Source organism: Dipteris shenzhenensis, chromosome 9 (genome assembly GCF_047967505.1).
Source record: "Dipteris shenzhenensis isolate YYH24624 ecotype China chromosome 9, Dip_SZ_1.0, whole genome shotgun sequence".
NCBI classification, from domain to species: domain Eukaryota; kingdom Viridiplantae; phylum Streptophyta; class Polypodiopsida; order Gleicheniales; family Dipteridaceae; genus Dipteris; species Dipteris shenzhenensis.
In genome coordinates this window covers 15607753-15628602 of record NC_141604.1, presented here as the reverse complement: position 1 = coordinate 15628602, position 20850 = coordinate 15607753, and the positions used below count along the sequence as shown (strand labels likewise).

The window sequence follows — 20850 nt, the reverse complement described above, 5'->3', positions numbered from 1 at the left end:
TAACTAGAAAGACATGGGGCCGACGGCCGAGGCGCATGCAATGCACCATGGGCGGGCGTGGGATAGATTTTGCGTGTGATTTGTGCAAGGGCTTTAAGTGTGTATTAGGTTACGTGTGATCGAAGGGGTTTGGCTGGAACCGCCAAGCAGGCGGGGTGGGGGGAGGGGGCATGGGAACGGGGGCCTAGGAGGCACAAACGCCATAGCCAGGGAACTATACAAGCTTTTTGTAGTGTTGGAGAAGAAAGCTTTTGTAAGCATTTTTGTAGGCTGTGTGTTTCTCATCCTCTGCTTGCTTCCGAGCTTCCTGCCCTGTTTTGGATCCCCTCCTTTCCTGCCAAGGTGGATCGCACCTCTCTCCAGCAGCATGAGGGTCTCCGTCAAAACCCTCAAGGGCAACCACTTTGACATCGATGTCCTCAATTCCGACACCGTAACTCCTTCCCCCTCTCTGCTTCTCCCCCTTTTCTGTTCATGTTTTCTTTGCCTTCCTTGTTTTGTGCCTGTCGGCTTCCCTCAGTCTCTGTTGTTGCCGCTTTTTTGATTCGATTTGCAGCCCGAGACTGCAAATCGATAGTGTTAGGATATACAGTAGCTCCCCACTTCGTGGCCTTTGCTTCGCTTATGTTCTGCCGGCGAGACATGCCGTGTTAGTACACTTAGCTTAGCTTGAGCTTGTTTGTGCGGTGGATTCGCACTCTGTAGATCGTATGCGGTTTAAGAAATTTAGGGTTGTAGAGCGTCTTAGATACTTCGGCTACGTAGTACGTTTACCAGGGAACAATCGGAGGCTAAGATGGACGCAACTATTGGGTAGAGCGTTCGTTCTTGGAAATCTGTATTTTCATCGAAGAGATGATAGTTCTCGCAAGAATTGCGTCAGGTCATAGTTGTTGAATTGCTCTAGGGATAATGGTTTGTCTTTCGAATGTTTAACCAGCCTATCGTTTATGCAGGTCATGGCAGTTAAGAAACGAATTGAAGATATTCAAGGGAAGGAGTTGTTTCCTTGTTCCCAGCAATTACTTATTTACAAGGGCAAAGTACTGAAAGACGAGACTACGATGGAAGACAATAGTGTGGCAGAGAACGGCTTCTTGGTAGTAATGCTCACAAAGGTACTGCTCTTATTGGGGTATTGTTATTCGCCTTCACATTGTTTTTGTGGGGTGTGATGCATGGTACTGGGTTGGGTAGCACAGATCATGTGCAGGATGGATTAATGGGACTCTTGAGTTATTCTTTTTCAGCAAATATTAGTTCATGGGTGAATTAGAGAAAGCTTCAGTTTTATTTTGGAGGATTCCTTGGTTGAACTCCCTGATCTATATGTTTGATTTATTCCCTGATCTATGCTCTCACAATTTTGGACGAATTTTGAGCTTTATGTCTGAAAGTGTTGGGTTGCTTTCGAATCTTTAGGGTTAATTTGGTAGTAAGAAGACATGCCCTTGTAGCAGTAATTTGTTTGACTTTTTAGTATTAATTTCTCTCCAGAACAAAGCAACACCGTCTGCATCATCCGGAGCTGCTTCGGCAACAGGTGGCCAGGTATGTTTATGGATCTTTCAGTGTGAGGTGGGATGGGAGCTCTGCCAAGGGACAAGTTTTTGTGTTCAGGGGTTGTTTATTGAGACTTTCTGCATGCAGGTATCTGGTGCAACTTTGCCTCCTGCCCCAGCTCCTAGTCCTGCAGCGCCTGCATCCCCAGCAGCCGGTGCCCCATCTTCCGCCCCCAGTCCTGCTCCGTGAGTCTCATTCATCCAAAACATCTTACTCGAATCCTTTTTCAATGCAGCTTCATGGGCCTTCCTTACTTCAGTGTTTTGCTTTATTCTTTTGCAATATTTGATGCACAGATCCACAGTTGCAATTCCTGTATCAGCTCCAGATGTAGCATCTACACAGTGAGTATAACTTCCATTTACTAGTGAACTGTGCTTTTGGTCAGAAGCTGGTGTTAGGTAAATTAAAGTTTTTTGCACTTGCTATCAAATTTTCCATGCATTTCTCGGAACAGCAGAATGATACAGTGCATCACAGTGGATGTAGCGGGCGAATAGCCCTGATCATGAAATTAGTACGCAGTGGTCTTGAAAACTAGGTATTATATGCTGACAGTCTTTCCCGGATTTCGATTGCAGGCCTCCTGCAGATGTATACGGCCAAGCTGCCTCCAATCTTGTTGCGGGTACCAACCTTGAACAAACTGTTGAGCAGATTATAGACATGGGTGGTGGAAGCTGGGACCGAGATACAGTTGTACGGGCTTTGCGTGCTGCCTATAACAATCCAGAGCGAGCTGTGGAATACCTCTACAGTGTAAGCCTCTTCGATTAGAACATTTCAAAGACCTTTGAAATATCAATTTATTTAGCAATCACTGTTGCCATTTTAGGGTATACCGGATTCAGCAGAGGTAGCTGTTCCAGCAGCGTGGCCTCCAGCTGCCGCTCCTGCTGCTGCTGCTGCTGCTGCTCCAACTGTCACAGGGGTGGCTGCTCCTGCTCCCGCTCCCGCTCCAGCACCAGCACCAGGTCTTGCAGCTCCCGCCGAGCCTGGTCTCGGGGGAGGGCCTAATGCTGCACCACTGGACCTCTTTCCTCAGGTGTGAGCCAATAGTATCAATGGAAGCAAACATAATTTTGTGATGTGTTTATAGCTTTCAATGCTCAAGCAACAGATGGTTTTTGCATTTTCATTTAGTCCTGTAGTATGGGTTTCAGGGCATGCCTGGTCTTGGTGGGGCTGCGCCAGGGGCTCTGGATTTTCTTAGAACAAATCCTCAGGTATGCATGGCAGCGTTTCAATCCAGATGTCAAGGATAATAACTAAGGAATTGATAGATGCAAGTCAGTGGTTAAAACAGCACATTCCACTAACACTCCGAACGTATGCCTTTGCAACATAGGAATTGTGTATCTAAAAGGTGGTATTACTTGCGATGCATTGCTAAGCTTTTTACTATGTACGGAGTTTGGTTGTCTGAAAGCTTTTGTCAGTTTGATATCTTTGTAGTCAATAAACTCTAAGGGGGTCATCATCTCTCTGAATTTTGAGGTTTCAGCCTGAAAGGCAGTTGAGCTGCTCATTTAGTGGGAAATGATATACTTCCGATGTATCTTATCAGTTTCATTCAGGGGCATATACTCAATTATAGATGACAATGAGGAGGCAACCTGTTACTGTTGCATTGAAGCAGGTAGAGCCTTGATGATGATTGTACTTGCTACAAATGCCGGGATGTATTTGAGTCTGTTCAACAGGCAAATTTAAGATCTCAACGTATAGGTGCTTGAATACGTGAGATCCTGAATAAACAATGTGACTGAATGTGTTGAAATCGAGAAACAGTTTTTATCATTAGCATTTTTGATGAAGAAATTCAAGTCTCAGAATATGCACCCCAGCTGCTTTTCTATTCATGTTTGATGTGCAGCTTCTGCATTGTTCAGGGGTCTCCTGCTGCATTGTTCAGGGGTTCAGGAGAATGAGGAATCTTTTCACATAGGACATAGGACTGAGAATGATTCAATTGAACCCCATATCAACAAAGTTTAAAATGGAAATTTCCAAGGGCAGGCTATATACATAATTTTGTGATGTGTTATAGCGGACACATTGTTTTGCCCTGTAGTAGCATGGTCTTGTCCAGGGGATCTGGATTTTCTTAGAACAAATCATCAGATATGCATGGCAGCATTGTTAAGGCAGCATTGTTAAGGCTAACAACTAAGGAATTTAATATACATTGGTAACAATGTTGTGATGGGTGACTTAACTGCTGATTAGGAGTCAACAAGTATGGTGGTATTGCTGACAGGCTGTTATTAAATAGAGAGCAGACAAAGGTTATGACTGTGCTTCAAAAGCCGCACCCATCTCTTATACCACAAGTTTTTTAGTTTTCATGGATTTTGAGAGTGCTGGATATAGGAGTCGAGTCCTGGGGCCTACTTAAGAGGAGGCTTGATGGGCTCAGGTATAGTATTGAGCCTTTAGAGTGAGTTGGGGTTACAAATGAAGACAATTGATCCAAGGTGTCTTTAGACATTTTCCTTTGATGCGAATTGTGACTAATGTGCATTTTGCACGCAGATTGGAGTGGTGTCAATTTAGCTGAGGTTCCAACTTAGGATCTATCAGAGCAGGTCGGGATTCATTCCAACAGCCATTGGCAGCTTGTTCAACCTGTTTGGCAGTCCCTGGACCTCTCATTTCTGATGGTATGCTGCTTTTCTTCACACCCGTGAGCGTTTGTGGCCTCTCCGAGCACTTCTGTCCCGAGAACTTTGCATTTGGCGCCCGAAGATCACATTTTGGAGCAGCTACATTTCGAAGGTGTTTTCGTGCTTTCTCGTGCTGCGGGTCAGTGATAGAAGACATTTGGAGATTGCTGAAGTGATCTAGAGGTCCCTTCTTGAGCCCATTCCTCTTCAATTGGCTTCCCTTCGCCTCGTTCATCGAGTTTCTCTCCATTGGATCACCCTGCTCTCATCTCCAAGCTCATGGGAGCACTTTTCTTGTTGTAAATCTCATTTCCAGCCTTTTCTTGGCATCCCTCACTGCCATTTGCTGTCTTTTTCACTTATCCCTCAAGGGTGAAACCCTCTACTCACATTTGGATCCAGCCTTTTCCTTGCTATATTTTCGAGTTACATAATTGGGTAAGCCTTTGTTGCATTGGTTCTTTCCAATTTCTGTAAAACAGCTCTCTCTTTGCTTCATTTGCATTTTGGAAAGGCCTCGTGTTGCCTTTTGGAATTTTTTTGCAATAGGTACATCTTGAGACACCATAGTCTTTTTGCAGTGAAAAGCTTTGAAGCTTGAGCAGTGTTTTACCTTTTGATTTTGAGAGGTTGCCCTTCTCTCATTTGCCTTGCCAGTTGGTGCATTTGCTTTGAATTTCAGCACCATGTCTAGTGGCAAGGATGATTTGTTTGGGATGCTTGGGGCTGAGGACAAGCTTGATGGCACAAATTATCCCATGTGGGCATACATGATGGGGTATGTTTTGGTTGTTGAGAATTTGTGGAACATTGTTTCAGGTGCTGAGGTCAGGCCTACACGTAATGTAACTTCTGGTTGCAGCTCCTGCCTTTGGTACTACGGGTACTGCTTCAAGCTCATCGGTGATGTGTCTAATGCTACTTCTGGAGCAGCTACATCTTCTATTGCTGGTACTTTGCCTCCTACACAGGAGCAGATTCAGTGGGATGGTCGTGATGCCCAAGCACATGCCTTGATTGCTCTTTCAATTAAAGGAGTCACTATCCCTCATATCCGGTCTTTGCAAGACATCAAAGCAATTGTGGGATCAGCTTGCATCCTTTTATTATGTACGGATTGAGGCGCGGGTTGTTTATCTCCGCAAGGAGTTGAAGGACTTGAAGCTTGAAGAGGGTGGTAATATGGATGCCTATGTTACTATTGTGGAAGATTTGAAAGAGTAGTTGGCTAACATTGATGAGGTGGTGCCTAATTCTCAGCTTGTTTCTAATACCATACCCTTGATGGGTTGCTTGACTCTTGTCAGGGCTTTGCTACTACATTGAGGTTGGTTTTAGGTGGCAATGCCAACCATTATTCCTTTGGACAGCTGGTTGCCCTCTTACTTCAGGAGGAACAAAGCCATGCAAATCGCAATGCTTCTATGGCTAGTGATCAAGCCTTTGCTGCCTAGGCCCCAGCATAAAAACAAAGGCAAAGGGCCAATCTATTAGAGCGCTTGTACCCTAACATGAGATGACTAACTCTAACATGAACTACTAGCAAATCTATTAGAGTACCTGTATCTAAACTTGATGCATGTACTTGTGGGGTGCCATTGGTCAGTGGTGGGTGCTCCTTTAGTGGCATGATCTAAGAGCCAATCTATTAGAGCACTTGTACCTAACATGAGACGACTAACTCTAACATGATCTACTAGCAAATGTATTAGAGCACTTATACCTAAGCCTAAGCAATGCTCTAGCGCATGCATTTCTTTGGACATACCCTTGCCACGAGCAAATCTCCCATAATGGCACGCCATGGCACACACTGCTACACCTGTCTACTTACTAAACTCATCGACCTATCCTTGCCCTACTGTAGATAAACATAAGGCCTTATTTAAGGCATACAAAGCACCAACAAAGCGCCACCTCTAGCAAAGAGTACTCGCAAAAGGAGATCGTTTACTAATCGACATGGCTGCCCCACAAATATAATTCAAGATGCAAAGAAAGTGTCCACGCCAAGTAATAACATCTGCTCTACTCACAACGTGACCTCCAATCACCAAATAATGAGGTGACAAAATAGGGAAACGAGCTCTTCGAAATGCCCAAATAAAGGACTTTTAGATGGTTGCAATTTTTTTTAAATGTTTCTATGAGACAAATATGGAAAAGTAAGCACAAATGGAAGAATTAGAGGATGGATCAGTTAGGGCATCTAGGATAGTTAGGATGCCTAAGAAAGCTAGGGCAATTACGACACCTAGGTACTAATAGCACCTAGGATAGTGTTTACTAGTTCAGTTGTAGCCCTAGCTAGTACGCATGCAATGAGCTAGAGCACAAAACCACAAGATGGTAAGATGGAGAACCACAGCATGTGAAGGGTAACAAAGGTGTGTAACAAGCTCTATGGCTAGTCAAGCTTTGATAGATGAGCAGTCCTTGCAGATGACAAGGAGCATTGAGCAAACAATGTAAAACTCCTTCTATAGGTGAAACATAAAGATGGCTGACAGAGTGGGCCACTGAGCTGAGAGCTTAAGGCTCAAGCAAAGTGTAGGCTAGAGCAAGCAATGGAAGCTCAAAATGAAGGAGAGAAGACAAAAACGAGATGCTGTAATGAATTGCTGCAAAACTGAGTGGAGGCTCAAGAGAGAGCCAATATAACAAAACCCTAAGGCTAAGTGCCCTAACTGGACTAAGTGTCCTAATTGGTACATGTACTATCTATACCAACTGACCTAACTGACTGTAAATAGGCCTACAAGGCACATACCAAGGAATGAGTGGCACCTATGGATAGCCCATAGAATGGCCTATGCATGAATTGAAGTATCTTGGACACGGCTCAGAACACCTGAATATCTTATGTCATGGTTGCACATGTTCATCCTATTAAAGGGTAGCCTCAGTAGGGCTGTTCTGAAAGCCAAGTGTAAGCAAATGAGCATGTACCTTGGAGTACCAAGCGTAGGGTGCATGCTTCCATCCATAGAGGGCTTTTTGTAAGCGGCAGGAAAGCTGTCTTGATATCACGCTGATGTACCTCCCAATGAAAGTGTAGTGATCCTGAAGTGGGGGCAAAAGTCTCCTCAAAGTCAATGCCTTGCTACTGAGCATAGCCCTTAGCAATAAGACGGCCTTTGTAACGGTCCATGGAACCATCAGCTTTTTGTTTCATCTTATAAACCCACTTAGTCCCAATGGCATTCTTGCTAGGAGGCAAGTCACATAACTCCAAAGTGTTATTTTGATAAATAGAGTCCAATTCAGCTTGCATAGCGTTCAACCAACATTCATCCTGAAAGGCATCCTTATGGCATAATGGTTCTTCATTGCAAGTTGTAGCAACCAATGCACAAGCAACCAAATTAGCATGCTCTATCTGGATAGCTGCTCTAGTACGGGCTGGCAGAGGAGTATCATGTTTGCTGTCTTTTAAAGTGTCAAGGAGCCAATGGGGGACCTTCTTGGGCTCCTGAATTTCAGCTCTTTCTTGGTCAAGATCCTTGTGCAAAATGTCATGAACAAGCTGAGGCATATCAGGCTGTAAATGGGCTGAATATCATGCTGCACATGTGGCTGCAAATGACCAACAAGTGTAGGAGGAGAAACCTCAAATATGACCTCATCATCAGGATCTGATGGAAACAAAGGCATCAAGTTGTCAAAAGATGCCTTGTCGGTATTAATGTGAGCAATTTTCAGCCCCCTCTCATTCTCAACCAAGGCAATGAAATGCTTGAAGCATGCAAAAACTTCAGATTTGGATTTCAAAGCGAAAATCCAAGTATACTTGGTGAAGTCATCAATGAATGTGACAAAATAATAGAATGTCCCAAGAGCTGCAACCTGCGTGGGTCCGCAAACATCACTATGAACCAAATAAAGCTTGCGTGAGGCACCAACTCTCCCATCCTTGGGAAATGCAGAACGGTGCATCTTACCAAGCAAACAAGGTTCACAAACATGCTTTGAAGACACATACATTTTGGGAAGATCAACAACCATACCATCCTTATGTAGCTTCACCAAAGCCCCAAAGTTGAGGTGTCCAAACCTCTCATGCCACAAATGGGTATCTGCCATGGTAGAGGAATAAACAGCAAAGGCATCTGGCCAAATCGTCCAAACTCTGTCATAGGCATCAAGTCTATATAGCCCTCTAGTCAATGTCCCAGTCAAGACCATGGTTAAGGCATGTGTAGCATCGTAAACCGCACATCGAACACCATGAAAAAGAACTTGATAGCCACAAGTAGCTATGGCTGAAATAGAGACGATGTTCTTGCGAAGGCTTAGAACATAAAGCACATTCTCTAGAGTGACTAGACCACCAGAAATAGAAGTAAGAGCAACTTGTCCAATGCCTTTCACTACATTATTGGCACATTATTGAGCATGCACATTAGGTGCATGCTCAAGTGAGCTGAATAACTTCCTGCAGGAAGTAAATGTGCTTGCTAGCACCACTATCGAAAAACCAAGCATCAGATACATCAGAAACCTGCATCACGAACATCATGTCACATGAACATCAGGATTATACTGACATGCAACAAGAAAATCAATGCTGATCTTGTGCAAAGTTAGCTGACTCATGTCTATCATCTGGTGTGGGAGAACCAGATACTGCAAGACCAGACTCTTTCTTCTTCTTCTCAGAGGCAATTCTCTTCCTGCATTCATAAATGTCATGCCCAGGTTTCTTGCAATAGTCGCATCTCTTCTTATCCCCCGAAGAAGAAGCATCATGGGAGTGACCAGCATGTGAATGAGGGGGTTTATCAGCTGAAAGCATCATGCTTTAGAGCATCTCTTAGGCTAGGTACAAGCACTCTAACAGCTAGGCTAGTTTTCGTCCATGTTGTGGCTTGCTGATATTGTGATAAATTCTTTCTATCTATCTTAAGTGGTGCATTGCCTATCAAGTATTTTTTTGCTTAGATGTAGTTTGGGAGAGACTAAAATGAAATCATATGGCCTTCACAAGCAGTTGTAGCGTGAATAAAGAGAATGTGTGCTACCTTTTTATCCTTTCGTGCTAAGCCTTTGTCATGCCCTTCACTTCTAGAGTGTCGATAGAAAATACAAAGACCTTTGTATAAATAGATGCTCAAGTATGTGTGGGTGTGGGATTGTATGTCTGAGAGCTTTTTTTTATACTATGGTCTACACCCACTGTTGGGCACTGTTGACGCTGGTGGGTATGTCATAGTACTAGTCCTTGCTATGCCTGATGGAGTTTATGGTTTTTAACGCTACGTACGACTATCATGAGATTGAAACTGCACTATGTGTTGTGTTTTTAGAGGATGTGTTTGGGCACATTCTTGGATTCAAGAATGTGCCCAAACACACACACACACACACACACACACACACACACACACATATATATTGCAAAGGAGAGACTTCCATTAAGTATGAATAAAACCCACGAGAGCAAGCTCAAAGTGGAAATACATCATGCGAGAAAATGCCTCATAAAGAGTTGAAAAACAACCAATATGCCATCTCAACCCTGTGATAGACTTAGAATAAATATGCCATCTCAACCCTATGATAGAATATATATATATATATATATATTCCAAAGGAGAGACTTCCATTAAGTATGAATAAAATCCACGAGAGCAAGCTGAAAGTGAAAATACATCATGCAGTGCACGAGAAAATGCCTCATAAAGAGTTGAAAAACAACCAGGGTTGAGGATGAATATGCCATCTCAACCCTGTGATAGACTTAGAAAAGAAGGTGAACCCCTTCATCTCTAAAGAACGCAGCTCTCTTTGCAGGGTTGCGCGAGAGGACCCCTTACATGCTCGCCTAGATGACCATCAGTGTATGTATAGTGTCAGTCCATATACTAGCCAAGGGTGAACCTGGGATCCATTCAATGCCACTTTACATCTTCATCTCTTGTTTCTCAGTTAGGGAGAGAGGGCTTGTATGTGGGTGTGCTGGTCTAGAGAGAGGTGTATTTGTGTCTTTTCTCAGTGTTTTTCTGTAGTTAGATGGGGGTTAGAGGTTGAGTAGTTGGTTTGGGCTTGCCCAGTAAGGGTGAGTCAGGGTCGACCAGCTAGGTCAGGTTTATCGACTAGACTAGGTCAGGTTTATCGACCAGACTTGGTCGGTCGAGTTGGTCAGATCAGTTTGTCTAGTTGGCCATGTCAGCAAGTGCCATGTGGCCCTTGTCTTGCACACATTGTAGGTGTAGTTCCAGCCCACAGTTGGCGTCATTTGAGGAGTAGTTCTTGGGATAGTCTTGTGTGCAGTGTCCAACATATCTTGTGTAAGAAATCCTAGATTTACTATATTTAGAAATGTGCTAAGGAACAGAAAAGAGACTGAGATAGCAGAGAACAAGGAATAATTGTATTGCTTGAATATCTGTAGGGTGGATGTTGTTGTGTCATCCATACAATTGGGCCTCTCTTATATAGAGAGAGTGAAGAGTCACACATGAAAAGGTGTGTACTCCAAAGGGTATGTGCATGAAGAGGTGTGTACCCCTTGTGAAGGGTGTGTCCCTTGATGAGAGGGTACATTACAATAGGAATGTCTCTTCATTAGAATGTCTCTTGTGAAGGGTTATGCCTCATTAGGAAGTGTCCCGTCGAAAGGGCAAGAGTTGTGCCTCTTAGGAAGTGTCCCGTCGAAAGGTCATACCCTTCCACAAGTGTCCATTCATCAAACCATCCATAAGTCTAGAAAGAGAAAGGAATACGTCACAGATCGTGACATCCCCTCCCACTCAAAAGACGACCCTGGTGGAGATAATGAACTGATGTAGAAAATATCATGGGAGATGCTGAAAATACTGCTGTAAAAGATCAGGGTACCGCTGTAAGTCTTCATCAGACTGCCAAGTAGCGTCGGAGTCGTCCAGATCTCGCCAAAGAACAAGGAATTCCGTGATAAGTCGATGTCGAGTCTCTCGCTGTCGATGGTCTAGAATACGCTCAGGAATAAGGAGAACATAATCGTCTTCGATTTCTGGGACATAATCACCTGCAGGAGGAATTGCTTCATCGCCTGGAATGTACGTCTTTAGCCAAGAAATATGAAATGTTGGATGGATTTTACCCCATGATGGTGGTAATTCCAATTTGTAACTTAAGGTAAATTTTTCTTGACGATCCGGAAAGGTCCATAGTATCTTGGTCGCAACTTAGGAAACACAGACTTAACCGTCTTATAGCGATGTGGGGCTACAAATAATAGCACCATGTCACCAGTGTTAAATTCCAGGTGACGTCTATGTTTGTTGGCAGACCGTTGATACCGCTCTTGTGCTTTTCGCATATGATCCCTGACTTGCAGTAGAATGTCTTGCATTTCTTGAACCAGTTGATCAGCTAGGGCCACTCGATGTTGAAGTACAAAATTTGTTGGTACAATCGGAGTGTGTCCATAAGCTGCTTGGAATGGAGTCATGCTGATGGCACTATGGAAAGAGTTATTATAAGCAAACTCAAGGAGTGGTAGATACTCTTCCCAGGCTGCGAGGCGTGACTGAACATAATGTCGAAGCATTTCTTCCAGAACTTGGTTGACTCTTTCAGTCTGGCCATCTGATTCTGGGTGGTAAGCTGAACTGAACAGTAGAGTAGTACCCAAAGATTCGAACAGTGAAATCCAGAAGTGACTGGTAAACTTAGGATCTCTGTCGGATATGATATTCTTGGGTAATCCATGGTGTCGGAAGATGTGTTGTATAAAGAGTTTGGCTATGTCCGGGGCCTGTGCACTGCTTTTGCAAGCAACAAAGTGTGCCATTTTGGACAAGCGATCAACAATTACCATAATCTGAGTGTTACCTCTGGAGGATCGTGGTAGTGTTGTAATGAAATCCATGGAAATACTTTCCCACCTTTCAGTTGGAACTGGAAGAGGCTGAAGAAGTCCTGTTGGAAGTCGTCGACTTGCTTTCATTTGTTGACAGGATAAGCAAGATGTAACCATTTTGATGACATCTCTTTTCATCTGAGGCCAGTAGTATGTTGCACTGAGTAACCGATAAGTCTTATTGATGCCTGGATGGGCAGCATAAGGAACTACATGATGCTCTTTTAACAAAAGACGTCGAACATCCTTGTCATGTGGTACACAGACGCGATCTTGATAATACAGAAGGTCGTCCGTATAAGAATACGATGAGAAAATCTTTTGTTTGGAAGTCGAAGGTTGATCTTTGGAAAGAACCTGTACTGCGGTGCCGAAGTCTTTATCATTGAAATACTTTCCTTTGAATGAATTCGGAACATCCACAGATAATGTAGACCCCACTAGAAAGAGATGTACGGATTGCACGCTTTTCTATGGGGTTGTATGGATGCACAATGTAGTACGGCTATATGGGATTTGCAGGTCTGTGTACGGGCACATGCTGTGTACGGCTGTACGGATATTGTATGCAGTTGTATGACCAGTGTTACCATACGGGCATGGTCATTGCTTGTACGGAGAGTTGCCAGCGTGGAGAATATGTCCTGTTGGTATGCATTAGCTCGGGAATGAGCTTTGTTTGAGGCTCCGGCTGGTTGAGAGTTCACACATGCTTCTCAGAGATGGCTCTTAGTTGTGAGCTGTTTTGGAGAGCCACTACACGCAGGGAGATGCATGGTTGTTGCTTATCTGTCACGAGGACGTGAAAAGAGGACGTGAAAAGTGATGTAAAGTATCTTCATAACTCAACCTATGCTTAAACCGGGGTTAATTGAGGTTAAGTGTTGTAATGGTTTGGCCATGAGGGACTGGCTAGAGGAAGTGCACACTTCCTAGAAGTTCCTAATGGCAAAGTCTAGGTGCACCACTAGGTCCTAGGGGCAAGGCAAAGGCTTTAAAAGAGGGGTCTAAAAGTTGGGCCTAAGCCAACCAACGTTGTCCTGGGTATGGGGGTTAGGACTTTAATGAAGGGGCAAATGGCAAGGAGGAGGTGCCATTTGTCAAGCATGTGTATGCATGCCCTTCCCCCACCTTCCATCTCTCTCCCCTCACTCCCCCAGAGGTGTAGGACGTTTTCAGTTGTTCTTGTGCAGTTTTTGAGCTGTTTGAGCTGTTTCAAGCCTGTTTTCAGTCATTTTAACATTGTTTTGACTGTTCCAAGGCTAGTACACACTTCTAGGAAGTGCCAGGACTCATTTTTGAACTTTTGGAAAATTTTCGTACGGACTGCACGGACGTCCGTACGGTTGTACGGAATCCGTACAGACATGTTCAGCTGCCTCCAGCAGGTGGCCGGGGTTGTCTTTTGCTGTGCTGAACCTTTGTGCACATGTTTTTGGCTGCGTGAAGGTGTGCTCGAGCTGTTCTGGACCAGTGTAGGCTGCAGGAGGAACTTTCCCTGTTGCTTTTGGCACCTTCTCTTAGGAGAACTCAGGCACAGATCTCGAGGCAATTATTTCGGGGCAGATATGTGAACCATCTTTCCTCTATAGCTCTTTCTTGTTCACCCTCCGCTCTCTACCTTCATTTCTCTCTTGTCCTGATTGCTGGAAGACACCTGCACCCTACGGGGAGCTTGGATAGAGGATAGGTGCGAGGAAGGAGCTCGCCCCTCTGCCACAGACAGCGGGAGTTGGTTCCAGGTTCGGTTTTTCCTTGTTCTTTCTTGCTTTGCAGCTTTTTGCGGTGCATGTGTGTTGTGTGCAGTTCTTTCAGGACTCCAACAGGTTCTAGTAAGCACCCAAAGGCAAGGGTGATCTTGTGGAAGGCCTAAGGACAGTGTGGATGCATGTGATAGCCTTGAGGCTGCCTTGAGCTCAGTTTGCTTGTGGTTTGGATGCCTGAATGTTGTGTCAGATCAGAAGTGAATGCCTGAGTATGCCTTGCCAGTGGGAATTCTAGTGGTGCACTGGGATTAGATGCCTTGAAGACAAGTAGAGGATTTGCAGAGAGGAACAGTGCAAGGTTGAACCCTTGTTGTATGTACCAATTTCATTCCTAAAGAAATAAATAAATACCGGAAGGGGCGCCAAGTATTTGGGCCAATATGGTGTCTTGTACTTGGTTTCATTGAGCAGGGGCACTCTAGCCTCCATCCAGTTATTTCTCCAGTTGTTTCTAAGTGGTATTGTTTAACGTTAAGTGGTTGGAAATGATGCAATGTGGCTGTGAGTAATGAAAATGCAATGCAAGTTCTAGTCTACTGCCCTTTAGGAAACTGAAGGCCGGTTACATATCATAGAGAGATTCAGGCTCTCGAGGTTGTGGCTGGTTTTAAATGCTATCATTTATTCCTTTGGGCACATCAGTGGTCCAGTGGGCATGTGAGGTTGGCAAGGGAGTTGTGTGATCCTGTTTGGATTGCTAGTAACAGCTTCGGGCTTCTGCTACTGGGAAGTTTGCCCAGAGACTCCGGGTCTTTAGAAACCCAGTATAGCTGCTTATACTTGGGCACTGATGACGACATAAGTGTTGCTTTGCTTGCTAAATATGTCTTTCTTTTGTTTTTCAAAAAAATTATATTACCCCTTTTTTCTTCTCTTTCATTTTCTGTGTAGATTTTTGGACTTTAGAACAACAAAATTTCTAAATTTGTATGATTGGATAATTCTAGTCGTACAAAGGTATATATGGTGTGAGCAGAGCCAGTTTGTGTCATTGTCTTGAGTAGGAACATTCTAGCTCCCATTCTACTGGTTGTTTATTTGCTGAATAGTTCAAGTAAGAGCATTGGCTGGTTAATTGTCTATTACCAGCTTGTGCGGGATGGTTTTCATGACTGTCAATTCAGATATACCTTAGTCAATGAAAATTTGTGTTAACCATGTCATTGGGTCATGATTTTGAGCCCGGGAGGGAAGTCGGACATCAAGAGAGAACCTGTTGGTACGTGTTTTCCATGCATTGATACATTTGCTTTCTATCTATCTGTTCATATATTTTGCTGCACTTTGATAGGTCAATCACAAATGGGTTTGGTCAACAGCCATGCTTGTAGTGAGGATGATGACGCCATGTCTTTGTTAGTGGGACATTGTGAGGCCTCGTGCACTGTGGTTTCATGACCGATGCCAGGTGCACATTCAACTTCCCACGGCTTGGAAAGTACATACATTGGCTAGTAGATCAATCACCAATGAGTTTGGTCAACAACCTTGCTTGTAGTATGAGTGTGATGATGCCTTGTTTTTGTTAGTGGGACACTATGGGCCTCGTGCATTTTGGTTTCACTTGGTGCACATTCGACTTCCCATGGTTTGGGCGGGAGATCCATCTATCCATTGTAGCCATATCCACTTTTGGAATCTATGCCACATAGCATGGCACACATGTAGGTGCCTCACATGTTTATCAATATACCTCAGCAAAGTTGTGTCGCATATGGGATTCTTTGAAAAAAAAGTTGTCGCATATGGGAGGCGTCTATTCTATCGAGCTTCTGCTTGAGGATATCATATAGGATGCGTGTCCATGAATGCAGTTAGGAGGAGTGGATGACAAAGCTAGAAGACCACTTTTGTCCCAAGAAAGAATGATTAGGACAGGATCACTTATGTTGGGATGCATTTGTAAGTTATGCTCACACTTGGTGGCCTTGTGTGAGAGACTCTTTAGGCATATTAGTTTAAAAGTTTGATGGTGACCACACTCCGACTCATCTTGGAGCAATACTTGGCTTTGTTGAAGAGTACACAATAGTTTTGGAGACTCTTCCTCTTTGTGCAAGACATATCCGAGAGAGGATAGTTGCTATGTTTCATTCTGGGCTTGCAACCCTATTTGGCAGGGTTTATGAGCCTCATGTCAAAGCATTGCATATTGGAATGCATGGGAGACTGAAAAGTAGCCTAAAATGCTTGAAGAGGATGACAAGAGGTTGCAGCAGTTCCATTTTCCAATCAATTGCAATTGCACTTAAACTAAAAAGCAGCCAAAGGTTATCATGGGCAGCAAGAAGGAGCTCAAACTGATGCCTTTGGATTGACGGAGACTTTTTACTCATTGATGAACTATTACAGCCACTTCTATTGCGATTTGTGTTGTTTTTCTTTGATGACATCCTCACATATACAGCAAGAGCAACCATAACCATAGGTTTAGAAATTTTTTGTTGCATCAGCTATATGCTTAAGCGATCATTTTGGAAGAAGTCGTTGAATATCTCGGCAACATTGTGGGACAAAATGAAGAAAGCGGACATCTCACAAAAAAAAGTGTGCTCCGCCATATAAGCCCACTTCTTTGAGGATTTTTGGGTCTTCAAAAGGGCAGCTTGTTTGTTAGAGATTGCTTAAACAAGGTGCTTTTGAACGTGTGAAATTTGCCTTAACTCATGCCTTGTGTTGATGCCCATATTTTTAGAGACCATTGGATATGGCAAGTTCTAGTGGCAAAGAAATAGGAGCAAGAGCATGGTTACCACTTGGATGACGAGGAAATGCTGGCAATTTTCTTACCTTTCAAAAGTGGCACCATTGCGTGCATGGGAGCAAGATCAAAGTCAAGACGGGCCACATGAATTTATTTTTGCTTACAAAACCCCAATTTGTCTGTCACTTGAAGAGGTAGTTGACTTAGGGAGTCTTGCGCGCTTTACATGGAATGCAAGAATGGCAAAGAACATGTGGTTGTAGAAGCCTTGTCTAGCACGTGTGGTTGCACGTTGTCTAAGTGTTTCGTCTCTCGAGTCTCTATCAACATGGGATCGATTGCATGTAGGAGTAGATTGCAGAATTTGAGGGTAGCAGCCATATTTGTAGACTTCCATGTCTCAGATGCCATAGTTCAAGCTGCATAAATGGGGAGAGGCTTGTTTAAAGCACTTTTCTGTGACACTTAGAATTCTTGGACCAAGAATTTATCTATAGGGATGAGCCCATTTGAAGCCATGTATGGATGCAAGCTAGAATGCCTTCCACAATGGTAGACTTACTAATAAAAATTAGTTGACTTGGAAAAGATTGATGCTCTTTTGCAAATGGCCCAAAAGAACTCCAAGATGGCTAGGCTATGCAAGCCAAGCACGTAAGTGAACTTGTGAGCATTTAGAGTTGAAAGTTGGGAATTTTGTCCCATAATGGCTCTCATGAGAACAGGTTTGCCTCCTTGAAGGGTAAAATTAACACCAAGCTGGTCCAAACGTCCATAGAGTTGAAGAAGTAGCATATCAGCGGGGGCAGCGAGGGAGGACGGGGGCGGGGGGGAGGAGGGAGGGAGGGAGATGGATGTGTCTTTATAGGCCTTTTAATGTGCTTTCTCCACATTTATATGCCTCTTGATGTGCTTTCTTGCAACCTATGGCTTTCTCCCAACTCACAAGCAACTTATGGCCTCGTCTTGAGAATCGCATGGTGCTGAATGGGGCCTTCTAGATAATGCCTGTCCTTAGTGGCATCAGCCTATAAGTACTGTGCGGAGTGCTTGATGCATGTGACACCTTGCATATAATTGTAGGTTTATAAGGGTCTTGCGGTGCCCAATCTAGTAACAAGGACATTGAAAACATGTCAAGATTGATTAGGATTTGAGAGTTTAATAAGGATATAGTGCCCGTCTCATTCACTCCTAAGATTTATGATGAGATCAGATCAAAGCTTATTAGTACTTGGTGGATATGCTGCTTATTCTGAAGATAATTTGCTGTCATGGCTCAGATTGCTATCCAATTTAGGAATGATCTCTGTTTTTACCATGTCACATTTCCAGGTCCTAAACGTATGTATGGCTGGGCTTTGAAAGATATTGTTTTTTTCTATTTCATCATGCTGCTATTTCAGGTTTTAAGTGACGTGTAAGATTATCTTGCTTTAGGATGCGTGAGGATTATCTCCGCTAGTCCCTGCTATACATGATGGAATTCATGGTTTTTAGGCTGTCATAATCTAGATATGTCTACTTAATGTGGCAGTACTAATGTGATGTCCGTGTAAACAGTTCCAAGCCCTCAGGAGCATGGTTCAAGCAAACCCCCAGATTTTACAGGTGATAAGTTGGGAGGCATTTTCTTCTGTATTTTAAAAGTTGACTTGAGAGAGGGCAGCACCTTTTAGACTTCAGTAGCGTGAAATTTTTTTGGGGGGGGGTTGTGCAGCCGATGTTGCAGGAGCTTGGGAAGCAAAACCCGCAACTGCTGCGGTTGATCAACGACAACCAGGGAGAGTTCCTCCGGTTAATAAATGAACCAGGGGCTGAAGGTGCAGAAGGGTATGTGAAGTCGTTACAATTGGTTTTATGAACCAGAGAGGACATGCTTCCTTGGCAGCTGATTTATTATGCTTACTTCTTGCAGAGATCTTTTCGGGCAAATTATGCCTCAGTCAATTAATGTTACACCAGAAGAAAGAGAAGCTATTGAACGGGTACTACACATTATTCTTTCATGAGGTTTTTTATGGGATTCACATTTGTGTAGTCAGCTGTGTTACAGATAATACGAGATTCAGTACTTGGTATATATAGTTGCTTTCTCTGCAGTATACCTATTTGCATTTGGATCTCAGATGTCAACGACGCAATGGTGCAGTTCTGTGACGCATTAGCTAGATACGGATTTTGTCTGAAGGGTAGTGCTGAACTTTTTGTGAACATCCTGGATTTTGTTGTCCTTAAAGCTGATGTATTTTTCTTGATGTGCAGCTTGAAGCCTTGGGGTTTGATCGAGCTCGGGTCATAGAAGCCTTCCTTGCTTGTGATAGGAATGAGCTTCTTGCTGCCAACTATCTTTTGGAGGATCCTGGTGAGAATGAGGATTGATGTGTGGGAGGGATACATGCACTTGAAGTGCAGTGGCCAGCAGAAGTCTTACAATTTTCTTAAAACACTATTGAAGGGGGGTCTTGGCGGCGAGGAATGATTCTTCTAGTCACTGTCTGTCTTAAGAAGGGCTTTCTTTAGACCTTGAAGCATGGAAGGTGTTCAGAAAGGCTTGATCTGCCTTTAAATTTGGAAGGTCTGATTGCACAGCAAGCAACTCATTTGGCCACCCTTTATAGGAAGAGACTGGGTAAGTGAGGCTGCTCTTTCTTTTGATGTTTGATATAGATTGTGCTTGTTTCATGTGTCATAGGTAGGGTTGAGGTCAAGGGGGCATATCTTGCCTGTCACTTCCTTGTGATTGTGGGTACTCTAATTGAGATTCTAGCAAGCGGAACAGTGTTCATAAACCTTCTCTAATGAAATGAAATATGGAAGGCTGAGTTGGCTTCTACATTGTATTCTTTCCAAGCTGTCTAGAAATTTTGGCCTTGAAAGGAATATTATGGTAATTTGGGGAACGCTGAATGATAAAGGTGCTGGGTGGTCAATTTTTAAAATTTACGTTTGAATGGACATTTGTGATTTTGCAATGCAATGTGAGATGTAGGAGTCCCAAGTTTAAGCTCTGGTTTATCGAATTGTCAGGAATATGATTTAGGTCTTACTCTTTTATGTAGCCAAGGCCTTGCGTTTTTGTAAATTAAGGTTTGCTGTCTGTGGCCTTGGGCCTGCCTGTTTTTTTTTGGCATTTCATGCAAGTCTATTGACAATCTGGATGTGTTCTATTCCACTGGTGTCGGGCACAAGAAGAGTTGTGGGTTTGACCTGACTGATAAGCGTGGAAATGCAGGCTTATTTCTTTTTTCTAACTTTGAGCTCCAAGAAATCACGAGCTCCAAGAAATCACAAGTCAACACCCGTATGAAGCTCCTTTTATTTTAATAGAACGCCGGAGTGTAATTCATGATGTATGAAATCTCAACACAAACATGAACAATTTTTTTTAAAATAGTGAAATATACAAAGAACAGTCCCAGAAAAAGAACAACCAGTTACTAGCATCAGAACATCTCATTATATGACAAGAAGGCAGGAGAATTTATATCCCCATGCATGTAGACAATCATAAAGAGATTTCCTTAAAGACATGTTCCACTTGCACATGAATGTTGATAGTTCTTTTGTTCTATTGTTTGAATTGTTGTAGTTGATGTTGAAGTCTTCAACAATTGTTTTCTTTGTGGATGTTTGTATATCGGTTAGAAGTGTTTGAAGGCAATAGTTAAGTGTTTTGGTTGTTGTTGTAGGTGAATTGTATACATTGATGATAGCAATTTCATCATTTTCTTTAGTTGAGAAAATTGCTAGTAGGCATTCACAAATTTGTTTTTGGATATGTTGTTCTCTTATCAAATTGTTTTCTTTTTTGTAACATGTTGCAATTCCGATTCCATTTGTTCGCTGTAAACATATGAATTCTGGTAAGTGGAGGACGTTGGAGGAATTGTTATGCAATTCTTGAAAACAAATAATTGATGCATTTAGGAGGCTTTTGCAATTAATTATATCTTTAAAGTGTGATTTTAAAGCTCTAGTATTGAGTGATTGAACGTTATTATTATGGTTTGCAAAGTCAATTTGTTTTGTATTCCATAATCTATTATTTATGAAGCGTTCAATTTCTTTGAGAACATTTGGATCAACTTTTATATGTTTGTTTTCTATTGGTTTGATGATAAATAAATTTTGGGGGTTGCGAATGCGGGATAGGGTTGTGTATACAAGGCCATGAGATTTGATTGAGGAGAGATCAAACGCTAGTGAGTCCATGGATAGCATTTGTGAACGATGGATTGTTCTTGCGGCAATTAGTTGTATTGGAAATTGAGTGCGAGAAATCGTGTTCAAGTGGTTCTTACC

General features: G+C 43.1%; 1 protein-coding gene across 2 annotated transcripts; it reads left to right on the top strand.

Moving 5' to 3' along the window:
- Positions 1-204: 204 nt before the first annotated feature.
- On the top strand, positions 205-19381 carry LOC147898268 (ubiquitin receptor RAD23b-like). Of its 2 annotated transcripts, none has more exons than XM_087378734.1 (12): positions 205-433; positions 957-1118; positions 1498-1551; positions 1651-1748; positions 1860-1907; positions 2145-2322; positions 2399-2608; positions 2727-2789; positions 18109-18156; positions 18266-18378; positions 18464-18533; positions 18811-19381. In XM_087378734.1, exons 1-12 carry the CDS (start codon positions 368-370, stop codon positions 18925-18927), a joined length of 1227 nt encoding a protein of 408 aa, XP_087234860.1. In that variant the 5' UTR covers positions 205-367; the 3' UTR covers positions 18928-19381. The 2 variants fall into 2 exon arrangements, with proteins under 2 accessions (XP_087234860.1, XP_087234859.1); XM_087378733.1 differs by having other exon boundaries at positions 206-433; positions 18266-18387.
- Positions 19382-20850: the final 1469 nt, after the last annotated feature.